Below are 14040 nucleotides of genomic sequence, written 5' to 3'. Positions count from 1 at the left end.
TACCTGAATTCCCTTTAACCCCTGAGGATATGGCTACACTTGCAGCTGTACAGCGCTGGGAGTTACAGCTGTCTTCGTACAGGTGTGTAGGGAAAGCGCTGAGTGTGGCCACACTGACAGCTACCAGCGCTGCAGTGTGGCCACATTTGCAGCGCTGTTGGGATTGGCTGAACAGGCATTCTGGGATACCTCCGAATACCTCTGGAGGCAATTACAGCACTTTTGGTGGCCACACTGGCAGAGCAGCGCTGCAATTGTTATACCCCAAGCAGAGCAGGAGTACAGCCAGTGCTGCAGCCAGGGAGATGCAGCGCTGTATGATGTGCCTTGCAAGTGCGGACGGTGAGTAAGTTGCAGCGCTGTAAACCCACCACCAGCGCTGCAACTCTCCAGTGTAGCCAAGCCCTGAACTGCTATTACTTGTGCCAATGGAAGAGCAAGCTTATCTGGAAAATCTACTTCTTGTTCCAACTTCCGTGTTTTAAAAACCTGACATATCCAGTTTAATAAGTCTGCAGTAATTGGATACAATTCTTGATTTTGAGAGAATGTACAGGAACCACCACATGTAAGCTATTACATTAAACTCTCCTGTAAGGTGTATACAAAACAAATACTCTATCAAAACATCTGGCTTTATATGAAGCTTAAATTGATTGACTAAATTCTAATGTTAACCCCTTGGTCCCCCAGAGAGTCAATGCAAGAAATGGATGCAATGACAACCATTTAATTTTGGGGGCAGGGTGTTTTTTATTGCAGAAGTGAGGTAAATGCTACTGGAAAATGGAAAATAAATGACGACACTGGAAACTTAACTATCAATTCAGAACAGGAAAAGCACTGTCAGCAGCATGGTTACCTTCCCCACACCATCTTATTAAGTTCTCTCTATTTTTTAGTGAAGGAATCAATTTTAGGACAAAGAGGAAAATTCTCTTCATGTATTCAGTACTTGACTTCTCCCCTGGAACTGCCAACAAGGCTGCCAGTTTTGTGGGGGTTATTGGCCCATTAAGAAATTAGACCAAGAATCTTAGTGCACTATTAAGCGGCCACCTGAAGGCAACAACTTTCCAACACAATTGGGGTCCAACTTTAACTCGTGGCCTCGGGAGAAGCTCCATATGCTATTTTAAGTCCCCGTGGACTTATGTGATGTAAAGAACACATCAAATAGAAAGAAAAATAAAGTTATTTCATTTCTAAATATGTGTTGTGCAGTTCTAAGTCCTGAAGCAACTTTTTCAATTACATGTTGCTATGGAGGACGGGTGCCCAAAAACAGTGGGGCTCTTTAAGTGTATTTCACTTAGTACTTTGGCATGTGATCAACTTAGCAAAGCTGACTAAAGAAACAGACATCACAACAAATCTGAAGTCATTTACACATTCAAGAATTCACTACAACTGCTGTATTGTTTTTCAGACAATTGTTATTCCCCCAATTCTGTACGCACATTGCTCAGAATTCGAGGTTCAACCAAGCTCAGTTCTTTCCCATCATATAGCTCTTGCAGTTCATTCAATTCATATTTTATGGAAGGCTTTTGCATTTGTGTCCCAGGCTCCAGAGCATTTTCTCCAACTATTTTAAGGTTCACTAATTTTATTTTCCAGGTATTTTCGCTAACTGGACAGCGGATGAGTCCAAAGATTTGTTCAAAGATGCCCAAGCAAATGTTGCCTCTATGTACTGTGCCAGCTACCGCCACCACTACTAACCCATGTGGAGAAATTACACACTTCAGTCCACCAGCACCCAAGTTGGGGTTCAGTAAGAGATACTCCTCTTTCACCAATGAGAGTAAACGGAGGCTCACCAATTCTGCACCAACGTATTCTTCCATGTTTTTTTCTAACGTGTTGTAATAAAATTTCAGTTTGACATCCTCCCAGAAATGCTGTGGTCCCCACTGTTCTTTGGATTGTCTCCCCAAAGGATGCTGAGAGTTGAGAAGTTCAAAGAACCACTGACAGAATTCTATTCCTAGTCTGTTCCAATCATTCTCTTCCTGTCGTTTTTGTCTCTGTTGATAGCTCTGTAATCAAAGCAAAAAAAAGCACTTATTTTTCTTAGAAGATTTTAGCAGCCTTTAATACAGAAGCTTGCTACTTACTATACACATTTTTAATACACCTCAAAAGATGTGCTGTGCTAACATTTTATTTTCTATTTTGTACATTCCTGAGTTTTCCAGACAGAATGCTTGAGAAGGAATAAAGCAAGGAAGTCAAACCTAAACCTCTCTTCTTAAATAATGAAGATTCTGCATGCTTGTCCATAGCTGACGCCCAGAAATCTCCTTAATAGTCACTTTAGAAATACAGTACTTGAAGTAGTTACTTTTAAGAGAAACGAGAAAGGTACTTAAAGTTGGTTTGAGTAATAAGCTCAATAACTAGCTCAGTTTAAGTCAATGGCAGTTCTATCACTTACTTCAATAGGCCAAGATTTTTCACACAGTTTCTAAAGAGTATGATTTAGTCTTGCTGTGTAAAAAGGAGTTGTCGGTACAAGTACATTCTAGCTAAGATTTACACTTAAAACCTATGATTATGGCAATGCCTTGTCAAACCAAGATAAAATACAGAACCAAATGGCTTACAATACGTATCTTCAACAAACAAATATCCCCATTTACTTGGGAGCAATGGTAGCACTTCTCATACTGAAGGTGGCCACAGCAATTAACTCTATCCTCAATGTCTCCCTTTACTGTATTTGTCTTTGACAGATACTAGCAAGCTGCCTTTATGCTTTGGACAATCAAATGAGCAGAGGAACATAACCAATCCTGATCAATATCAGTCATTCTGTGTGTGTCCTTGATGCAACATTTGAAGCTGCTGGAGTATCGCAGAACCTACCTGCTATTTCAACCCAAGGCAGTAGAAGATGCTAACAAAAAGAAAATCAGGAACCCAGGAAGAACTGGATAGCTCAGAGGATTATTGGGATATAAAACTTTTCACCTCTAGATTACCTACTTGAACCTAGATCGGTTTTGTTAGTGACAGAAAGTCAGTACCACCGGAAAGCTGTCTGGTCACCTATGTGAAGGGAGTCTGATCTTCACCATGTTTCTAACCGAAAAATGGCCAAATCATAGTCTCCAAAGGTATCATTACTGCACCCTTTCATCAGCACTAAGTCTACTGGAAAAAAATATTTTAAAATAGTAGCCCAAAACAAACATTGCCAGCATGAAAGAATACAAAGGATAGTCTGAAGAGATCAACATAGCTCCTCACACAAACTAAATTTAACTTGTTTAAAAATCTCAAGGCAGCATGGTCCAACAGAAAGATAGGGTTAATACTAGGTTCTCCACTAATTCACTGTGTATCTTGGGCAAGTCACTTAACTTCTGTATCCCTGGTTTCCTTGTTTTTACAGGTGGGAAATTAAACTTACCTGCCTTTGCAAAGCATTTCTAAGATCTAGAGGAGGAACCTATGGAACTGCTAAACATTAGAAATAGAGGGACCAAACCAATACTAACCTGAAGGGTTATCTCCTTGAAGCAGCCCGGCAAGGCTGCAATCTCTCCTGCAAATGCAGCTGAGAATGATGGGGGTGAAAGCAGAAACTAAGTTGTCATACGTAGCCAGTAGCAAGGGGAAGATCTCATTGAGGATAGAATAGAGATAAATTGCAATAAATTTAATGAAATGAAACCAAGAATAGCAACTGTTAAGAAAGCTATTGGGGGAAATGAAAATTAGAATCTTTTAAGTGTTTTATGGCCATGTGTGTTACCGTGTGCAGAGAAGGAAGAAATATGAAGACAAATATTTGGGAAATAAGTTGTTATATTTTAAGTACAGCCTGGCAGGTTACTGATACTGTGATTCAGAAAAGGAAGTTTTCTGTCATCTAGAGAAAAAATACTTTCCCAAATAAAGGGAGAGTGAATTCATGCAAGTCAGAGATCTGTATAAAGGAGGACTAGACAGTTATCCATTTGTCTCTCCAACCAACTTTGTTCTTAGGGACATATCCTTTGCTTTCTTTTACAATACAGGGTGGCTTCTAAACTGAATATTTTATGACTGAAACTTTGTGACAAAAAGATTCTTAATTTTCCAATAAGTTCTAGCCTAGTAATGCCAAGCCCATGTTCCAAACAGGAATTAGATCTGTAGGATGAACTGCTCATTTTTTTGTCTGCATTTGTTGAGTGAGATACCAGCAACATACATCTACATCTTCTGGTACTTGCCAATTAACAGCATTCCTTAAAAGCAGGTCAAGCCAGAAGCAAGTTCAACTAAGCTTCTGCTAAGGTCGTGATCATTAACTTCTGGAATCAAGTTTGGGTAATAACTTCTGTGTTTGAATTTCATATTTTAGATTAAATATATACCCCAGATTTATGATGCCGTGACTTCTCACCCCCACTCCTGCCGCAAGGGATAAGTGGAAGGAGAAGCCTGACCATAAAGCACAGCTGAATTTCCCATTCTTTCTGCATTTCTCTGAATGAGTACTTAACTCACATTACTTATACTGTATCTAATTTCCAGTCATCTATCCTTCACTTTCTTAAATAGTGCAAGTTGTTTTCACTCTTGCTGCTTTATAGAAAGCTTCCAAAACAGAGTCACAATAACACAACTCTTACAGTATGGTACATTATTGAGGCAACAGAAGAACTAGGTTCCTTAGCATGTTGAGACAACAGAAGAACTAGGGTCCTTAGCATGTCTCATCTTCTGGGTCTGTCTTTTAGATTGTAAATTCTGTAGGGGCAGTGAGTGTTGTGCACAACAGCAATTATATGTTTGCCACTTAAACAGTAGCATTTATACATGACAAATTACTTCCCTCAAGGGAACAAGTCAGCAAAGTCGCGCATCAGTAGCTACAGAGCTCTTTGAGAGTCAGGTTGGTGACCATTATGTCTTTGAGTCACATAAATGCTTAAATAGTAATCATGGCCACCTCAAGTTAGAAACTTTAGATCCAAGAATGATGATAAACTAAACAAAACCAAACAAAAAATATATTTTGCAAAATACATTGAGGAGGAAGTTCAGATCACCGACAAACTTGTTGATAATAAGGCAAATCTAGTCACATCATATTAAGCAGAGGTTAGAAAGAGACCTGTTCAGTAGCAACGGTAGCACTGTCAGCAATCCTAAAGTTTCAGAAGAGTTACAGTTTTTCAATATCCATCATGCACTTCACTCTCCACTTTCCTTAGATACCAGGAATGGAAAGGAAGATGGCTTGCAAAAAGTTAACAGCTATTGGAGCAGCTAACAAAATGATTTGTCATGTGACCTGTTAGTTAAAAACTAAGAGCAGCACTGCTGTTTCAGTGCTATTGTCGCTTGGCAAAGTGGGAGACAGGCAGCTTAAAAAACAAACAAAGAGAGAGAGAGAGAGAGAGGCGCATAGTTTATTTTCCCAACAGTTGAGACTAAACTTTCAGAATACTTCTCAGAACATTTGTGAAGCTTATGGAGCGTCCCATGTCCATTAACTCTGTGGCAGTCACACCTCCATCTTTAGAATTATCCAGACTCTGATGTACTATTTTGTCTTAATTTGTGACCTACTGATTCCACGCATTGCAATTCAGAGTCAGTTGTGAGGAAGATACAACACGTTAATTACGTACTCAGACACCAACAAACAAAGACCATTTTATCTATCAAGATAGTTACAGATTTTCCAGATATAAGATTCAATGTGCAAATATGAGAGGATTTTTTTTTTTATTAAGTGAAGCTTTTAAACCAAGAAAAATTTCAGTTCCACTACAAACACAGGAAAACACAACCATCTCAGTTTGGCTGAGGAAAAAAAAGTCAATGAACTTACAAGCAATAGCTGTGCCACACAGGCAATATTCTTAGGCCTTTCAGAACATAAAAAAACTCACCTGTTTATTCGGATTAATATACTCTGTCTCTGCAACATGATCTGTCAGCTGCCCACTCCAGTATTGCTTTGCATGATGAATGAGCTGGTGTTTTTCAGAACAAGGTGGCACCACAACTCCTTCTTTTGCCAAGTATTTAAAAATTATTTCTCGACAGACTTTTCTTCGTTTCAAGAGTTCTTCTACACTTTGACTGTAAACTAAAATTGCATGAATGGCTTCTGGAAAGAAAGAAAGCTAAGTCAGCAACTGCTTCTCTCCTTAGAAAACCAATCTGTTGATTTTCTAACTAAAGTAAAAATTTCAATTTGAACATTTTCCTCAGTGATGATCAGTAACAAACTCATGCAAATATGGTTGAAAGGCATTCAGCAGGCCATATGGAAAAGCCTGAAATCGATCTGTTGCCTCAATGGCCTAACAGAAACTGATGCTTGAATAAGACCTAACTGGCTGAAACTAGAGCTGAACAGTTTGTTTGGGGGCCAAATTGAAGATCCTCAAAAAAGGAGTTTAAACCTAAACTGATTTTTTTTAAACTTTCCTCACGAAAAAGAAAACATTATTTATACATTCATTCATTTTGGATTAAACAAAATATATATATATATATTTTTTTTTTACTCAAAAGGATTTTCCCTCCCCCACACATATTTTGGGTGGTTTTAGTAAGTAAAGCTAAATTCCTAAACAAAACATTTTCAAATAAAAAGTCAAAAAATTGTTTCAAAACACTCAATACAGTTTTGATTTTTACAACAAATTCTCTTTTTTCCAGCCAGAACTATTCACCAAATTCTTCTCTAATATATACCAACGGTTTTGGTGCCTTGAAATTACATTTTTGGACAAACTATCTGCTGGAAAAATAATTCACGTGGATCTAGACGAAACTCAAACCATGCAAGACAGAGACAAATGCTTATAGGCTGTGGAAGCAACCTGCCTGTAACAACTCCACTGGCTCAAACTCTCTGTTTGCATGCATTAATCACATATGCAAGCAGAGAGTTTTGCTGGAGCCCCCAGTTCTTTCTGGATGTCCAGTGACTGCCAAAGAGGCTTTATTTGAGCTTGTCAAAAAGAATAACCCTTTTAGAATGTCCATCTTGCTACTCACAGAATGTGCTCCAAATGGGGCTACAATTTCAAGCGATCTGGAAACTCCAGCTACTGCAGTATACAGCAGCCAACTTATTTCAGGCAAAGGGCGCCCTGCACATGTTCACTGAGATGCACAAGCTAACAACTTATTTTGGGTTAATATTTAAGTTGGCTTTGACCTAAATTATTTAGCTCTTGATACCACAAACTTCCTCCACCCTACCCCACCCTCAATGATTCTACAACAGTTGTGATCACTTGAATAGAACCTAAAGTCACTTCCACCATTGGTCTGCCTAAACCTGGATCTGATGTCCTTCAGAACATGCTGCAAGGCTCCTCTGATTTCCAGGAAAGGAACAGTATAGGTACAGGTTGAAGGAGAGAGGAGAATTTAACAGAATAGAGGGCCTTTTATGGTCATTCCGAACAGCTGAGTTTTTAATCAATCTATAATTATTTTATTAGCCTGGAGAGATAGTTTTCTGACTGTAACCTCACAGAAAAAAGTATCTTTAAGAGGGAAATCCTAATGTTCTAATGTCTGCTTGCCCTCAATGGTCTTCCCTATTTACATTTTTATCAATTTATAATACAGAACATTTTGGTAAACTGCCAGCCAGTTCTGTAAACTCAAATTGGGATTTTAAAAGCTGTGTTCTTTACCTTACGTGTCAACAATGCAGATTTCTAGAATCAGAACTTAGATGGTGATTCTGCCAGCAATAAACAGAAAACACTTCAGTGAGATTAGCCTTCCATAAACCATAAAGGTGTGAAGGCTGATGAAAGTATAAATGTTTATAATGTACAATAACCAAATAGTTAAGATCCAGGGGGGTGCACTGTACTATGTAAGAAGGTGCCATTTTTAATATATAATTTTTCTGACAGAAAGCACATTACTATTGGAAACCCTTATTTTTCAGGGATTTATTGCTCAGTTAGGAAATATTACAAGCTCAAATTTGGCCTTTAAAGAAGTCAAATAGCCAATTCTAATTTTGGATGATGTTACACATCAAGCACTTTAGTGTTTAACTTAGAACACCTTGTATTTAGGAAACGACTGTTTAGTTAAAGCAAACTTTACTTATCCTTATTGTATTCTACAAATACTACAAAAATCCTTAAGTTAAAGCAAAGCAAAACAGACACATAAATCAAAATGAATCCACAAAAAGGGGTGGACGATGCAAAAATAAGAGATACTTTGCCCTCTGGGCTAGTAACTTATTTACCACCTGACTGTGCGTGTTTCTTTCAACAACTGAGAGCAGAAGTTACTCATGCCAGCAGCAGCATTAACTGGTATTACAGTTAGCTGTAATGCACACCTGCTCCTTACCCTCTTCCCCTCTACTTTTTTTAAAGGGCATAGAACTTACATGACACACACACTACTTCATAAAGGATGAAAAGGCTTTTAACTCCAAACATTGTCAAACATAGAGGACGGTAAGCGTTGACTATCTTGGTAATTTGTTCAGAAGTCTGAATGCCGCCCAGAGGACAGCAATCCATGATTTTACTCACTGAAAGCTGATTTTGGTATAAACATCTCTCCTGCTTGTGTAGAGCCTAGCATAATGGAGTACTGATGCTGTTCGGATACCACCACAATACACTAATAAAAAACAAGCCTAACCCACAGAAAGATCCACAGAGGAAAGAGGCTCTAAACGGGGATACAATCAAATGAAGTTTCGAGGGCTCATACATGGTGTAATTTTTGGGCTATGAAAACAGCTATGGCATTTACCTAATCATGGAATTATAAATTACTATTTTCTTTGAAAATATCAAAAATATACTTATAAAATGGAGAAAAAAATCTAGAAAGTCCATTTACCCCCCGTGTTTCCTATTTAAATACTACACCATGTTTGAAAAGCACAGGCATCTGAGTGATGCGATTACTTAATGAACTGCGTGAAGTCAACAGCTGGGTACCAACACGTGCATAAGGGACCACAAAGGTTTCATCCTCGTCCCCGCGCTCGCTCCCACATGCTCTTTCACACTTGTTAAAGAGCGCGGCAGCTGACTAGCCGAAGCACGAGACGCTTTCGCAACTCTTCTTGCGGGGCGGGGCAGGGCCTCGCTTAGGGCTGACGGGGGACGGGGGAGCGGTGCTTGGGCTGCAGCTTGCAGCTCGTTACTTGTATTGCGGCCGCGCCTAGGAGCCCGGGCCCCGGACCAGCCCCCGCTGCCCGGCGCGCACACAGGAGATGGGCGGAGCGAGACTGAGCAGCGGCAGGAGCCCGTGACAGGGCGGGGCCAGAAGCCAAACGCCCGCGGCATCCGCGGGGGCGGGGACAGGGCGATGGCGGTTCCGGGCCAGAGACACTGGGCCGCCTCAAGCGCCGCGCGATCCCCAGCCCCCGAGCGAGGCGGGGCCCGCCCGGACAAAGGGGCGGAGCTAGCGCTAGGGCCCGCCCCTCCCACACAGCGGGCCCCGGCCCCACCCACCTTGTCGGCTCTGCGGCAGCACCAGGCGGTTGGTGATCGTGTCCGTCAGCGTCATCAGCTCGTCCGTCGCCATCAGCTCCAGCAGGGCCCGGCACTCGGCCCGCTCCCGCTCGCTGAGCCCCATCGTCCGCCCAGCGGCAGCCGGCGCCGGGCCGTTGGCAGCCCCCGCGCTCCCCGGCTCGCGCAACCCTGACAACCAACCAGCGGAAGGGACGAAGCGTCTACAACCTGCGTGCGTGGCTGTAAACAGTCCCCCTCATGGGCCGTCAGGAAGCAGCAGCTAACGGGGCCCGGCCGGAAACAGGCAACTCCCGGCACTATAGTTCCGCCCCCTGCTTAAGCCCCGCCCCGGGAGGCCGCTCTACCGCTGTTGCGGGGAAGGAGCCGGCTGGGGCGGGGTGTTGGTGATACCTCAACCCTGATCCCAACACTGGGCAGCTTCTGGCCCACGATCAGGGCGATACATCCCCCACGTCACCTCCCACGACCAGCGCAATCGGCCCAGCCGCTCTCTCTGCACGGAGAGTAGAGAGGTTCAAGGACAAAGGACACGTCTACACTTCACACCCACAGCGCTATAACGATGTTGTGCAGGGGTGTGAAGAAGCCTAACGCCGCCTAGCGCCAGCCCTGTCAGCAGGAGAGCTGCTCCCATCACCGGCACTACCACCTCTCAGGGAGGGAGATGGATTGACTGTGCCAGGGGAGCAGCTCTCCTGTGGGCATAGGAGCATGTAGCAGAGGTACAGGGCTGGAGCTCTGAAAAGGGGAGACAAGCCCAAAGATTCTCCTTTCGGAGCCTTTAGTTTCGGCCTGAGTTCAGTTCTGCACAAGCGCAACAGGCATAGGCCAGGCACCCCCTGTGCCACCATCCTCAGAGGGAAGCCCGAGGATAGTCCAGACTCCTGCTGGACTCTCACCTCAACCCTGCTACAGCTGCACACAAGAGCTTCCTACCATGGTGGGGTTTTGGTTTTTTTTGGTCACATGGCTACTTGTCCTGGCCCTTGGGAGGAAAGAGCCACCTAATAATTACAGCCTCTCTCTTCACCTGTTTGACTCACCAGTTCTTGGTTATATGAACAGGGTCTAATTGATCACCACAGGTACGGTGGGGAAGGAATTTTCCCCAGATCAGATTGGAAGTGGTGGGGGGAAAGAGTGTGAGAGAAGAGGGGTTGCCTTTCTTTGCAGTAAAGGTCACTTGACAGAATTTAGCCTTTGCAGGGGCCTGAGGCATTGGTGTTTCTTAGTCCCTACTGGTCTCTGCCTGTTCCACAAAATAGTCTAGGCTCTGGGGTTTGTACTATTTCTATGTTCTAATTTCAGATGCTGGGTCAGTGACCCAACAGAGCTGAGGATGAGAGGTTTGCAGTGTGGGAGGGGGTCAGGGCTCTGGGCTGAGAGTGCAGGCTCTGGGATGGGGCCAGGGATGAGGGCTTTGGAGTGCAGGAGAGGCTCCAGGTTTGGGGAGGCTCAGGGCTGGAGGTGCAGGCTCTGGGGTAGGGCCGGAGATGAGGGATTTGGAGTGCAGTAAGGGGTTCTGGGATTGGGGGGGCCAGGAATCGGGGCACGGACTTACCTTCGATGTTTCATAGCGGCACAGCCAGGGTGCAGAGGCAGGCTTCCTGCCTGTCCTGGCACTGCAGACTGCACTGCACCATGGAAGCAGCCAGCAGCAGGTCCGGCTCCTAGGCAGAGGTATGCAAGCAGCTCCATGTGGCTCTCTCTCACAGGCCTCCCCTCCCTAGCTCCCATTGGCCAGTTCCAGGCCAATGAGAGTGCTTGAGGCCAGGGCAGTGCACGGAGCCCTGTAGTCCCCTGCCTAGAAGCTGGACCCACTGCTGGCTGCTTCTGGGGCATAGTGCGGTGTTGGAACAGGTAGGCACTAGCCTGCCTTAGCTGGGGAACACCGCTGATGAGACTTTTAACATCCCAGTTGGCAGTGCTGACCAGAGACGCTAGGATGTCTGGGTGCTGAGCAAAGCGACTCAGTGACTTACATGCCACGACCCAGTACTGGGTCGTGACCTTAACTTTGAAAAACACTGATTTACACAATCTTTTACAATTCTAGCAAAATACTTTGAGAAGTCAGTCTATGCAGTTTCCATAAATGTTTTTAATTACCTTCTTTAAAAAACTAAGACATTCTCAGTAGAAGTTGCGCTGATGTAGAGCTGAGAATTTCAACTACAAACTGTACTGAATAAAGTTATTATAAACAACAAGCAGTTGGTAACTTGGAAATTAGTAATTAAGATTGCACAGCCAAACTTTGTGTAAGAACATAATATAATCAGTATAGCTCCATGTTCAAATCACATTAACTACTCTTCAAAGCCTTGTGAAGTAGGCATTGTTGAAGCCTGAAGGCAAAACTGAGAGAGAGGTTAAGGGGTGGCCCTAGGCCACAAAGGGCGTCCGTCAGAGGCCAAATACGAACTCGAACTCCTGATTCCCAGTCCTGTGTTCATACCAGCAGATAAACATCCCTCTCTATGTAAGGTAGATCTGTTCACACCCATCCATAAACCATTCCTCTTACTCAAGATGTCTGCTGTAAGCCACACTCCCTCCCTGTCAAGTTACCTGTTTCTCTGTGCTCTCTTCCTTCTGGGCCTAAGCCCCTTTCTACCCCTTTTTGGATAGCAGTAGCTGTCTTCACCAATAGCTACCATATGAGGAGATAGGTCAATGACTTGGAGATTGAGGAGTCTGCCAACTATTTTCCTCTTCCTGTGGGATCAGGATAATCAAAGTCTTCCTGTATTGGGTAATTGGGATGTGCACAGGGATTTGCCAGCTTTGTCCAACCTCTGCTGTTCCCACATGTTGCAGCCTAATCAAACTAAATGTTGCTGGGACTGGATGACATGGGATGGATCATTTGATAATTGCCCTGTTCTGTTGATTCTCTTTGAAGCACTTGCCATTGGCCACTATCGGAAGACAGGATACTGGGCTAGATGGACCATTGATCCAACCTAATGGCCATTCTTATCAAATGGTGAGGGAAAAACCTTGCAGCCAGATCTTGGTTCTTTGCTTCAGTGGTAGCCTCCTGTTGGGCTCCTGCTACTACTGTGGGGACAGGATTTACAACTGACTGTCCTTATGTTAATATTTTATTGTCTACCTATCTGCCATCAATCTACCTACCCCCAATAGCCAATCACCAAATGACCATAAGTGATCTAAGCTTCCCATATAAACCCTGAACTACCATACTGAAAATACAATGAAGATAAAGAACTGGCACTGAGATTAGTTATCAGGATCAATACTGAATGACATTATTTTTGGCTCCAGTTGGTCCAACATTACCTATTATTACAGTAGATAAAATACCTACCACCCTCTCCCCTTCCACTCAGACATACTTGGGTCTTCCAATCCTATTGCCCATTAACATTGGAAGCTCACCACTTCTGGATTATGCTGATAAATGGAAAGAGAAATACCATTTCTTAGCCTACATTCTGTGATTTGATGAGGAGTCTCATTTACTCACTAAAATATGCAGTCTTAAACACCCACATATTCTGACTCAAGTACCACAGTTAGCTGAATTTGGACCACGAATTTCCATAATTTTTTTTTGGTGTGTGTGTGTGGGGGGGGGGGGGGGGGGGCTTTAAAATAACTACAGTATTCTCAGTGTTATATTTCTAGATATCTTTTTACAGCCATATCTAAATTTAGCTGTGAATAAATTAAGATTGATATTTAACAAGGAAAACAAATACAAAATATTGTTCTGTGGTAAGTTAACATTGTGATTTAACAGTTAACTTTTGTGTGCTTGATTTCTCAACTCAGTGCTGCCTATATTTTTTATTTTAACTTACCTTTTTTTCTTAAAGGGAAGAATGCTGCAAAAGGGTTAAGTACCAAGCCTTAACTGAAGACAATTGATATAATATGAAAAAACAACAGGCATTTCACCTATGTCTCAATGTGCTTCACAAGTATCATCACTAGAGCTAGTCCAAACTCAGGATGTCTGTTCCACAGGAAATGACATTTTAAAATTTCCCTTCATCCAAAATCAGAACAAAAAGTTAAATTTCCTATCAAATGAAATTTGAAAACATTTTGTTTCAACAATGTCAAAGCATTTTGTTCAGATTTTTATATTATAAATTATCTCCCACAAACTGGAAATTTCAAAAAATAGTTTCAGAAATATTAAAGTGACCTTACTGAAGTGCTCTGAAATGTCTTGATACTTTTTCATCAAAAATATAAACAAAATTAGTATGCTCCTGCAAAATATTTCAACGTCGTCAAATCAGCATTTCTCAATGGAAAAGTGTTTCATCTGAAAATTTTCAACAAGTACTATTACCTTCTTACAGAAAAGGAAATGGGTTCAGTAGCTTGCTAAAGTTCACACAGGAAGTCTCTCGACAGCTATTAGAAATAAAGCCTAAGTCTTCTGACTCCTAGATGTAGTCTAGACATAGCTATAGCTGTACTAAATCTATCAGTTTATAAACAGGTAATTAAAGCAGTACAACTCCCTTACATGAACACAGTAATATCAGTATAATGGTGTTTATAT

The 14040-nt window shown here is 42.4% G+C and overlaps 1 protein-coding gene across 2 annotated transcripts; it reads right to left on the bottom strand.

The window, feature by feature from the left end:
- Nucleotides 1-728: 728 nt before the first annotated feature.
- C1H3orf38 (chromosome 1 C3orf38 homolog) lies at nt 729-9612 on the bottom strand. 2 transcript variants are annotated; one of them, XM_050960957.1, is made up of 3 exons: nt 9474-9612; nt 5898-6118; nt 729-2042 (listed from the first exon to the last, which is right to left on the bottom strand). In XM_050960957.1, the coding sequence occupies exons 1-3, from the start codon at nt 9595-9597 to the stop codon at nt 1437-1439; spliced, it is 951 nt and encodes a 316-aa protein (XP_050816914.1). In that variant the 5' UTR covers nt 9598-9612; the 3' UTR covers nt 729-1436. The 2 variants fall into 2 exon arrangements, with proteins under 2 accessions (XP_050816914.1, XP_050816904.1); XM_050960947.1 differs by lacking the exon at nt 9474-9612 and adding an exon at nt 9164-9414.
- Between the last annotated feature and the right edge of the window lie 4428 nt (nt 9613-14040).

This window comes from Gopherus flavomarginatus, chromosome 1 (assembly GCF_025201925.1).
Source record: "Gopherus flavomarginatus isolate rGopFla2 chromosome 1, rGopFla2.mat.asm, whole genome shotgun sequence".
NCBI classification, from domain to species: Eukaryota; Metazoa; Chordata; order Testudines; family Testudinidae; genus Gopherus; species Gopherus flavomarginatus.
The sequence above is the reverse complement of the archived record's forward strand: the minus strand, read 5'-3'. Positions and strand labels throughout refer to the sequence as shown.

Excerpts from the sequence above, each read along its gene's own strand:
- C1H3orf38 (XM_050960947.1), bottom strand. The coding sequence starts at position 9,305 with ATGCCGCGGGCGTTTGGCTTCTGGCCCCGCCCTGTCACGGGCTCCTGC. Across the intron at positions 6,119-9,163 it reads TAGGCGCGGCCGCAATACAA|AAGCCATTCATGCAATTTTA; the intron begins GTAACGAGCTGC and ends CTTTCTTTCCAG. Across the intron at positions 2,043-5,897 it reads ATATTAATCCGAATAAACAG|AGCTATCAACAGAGACAAAA; the intron begins GTGAGTTTTTTT and ends CTTTGATTACAG.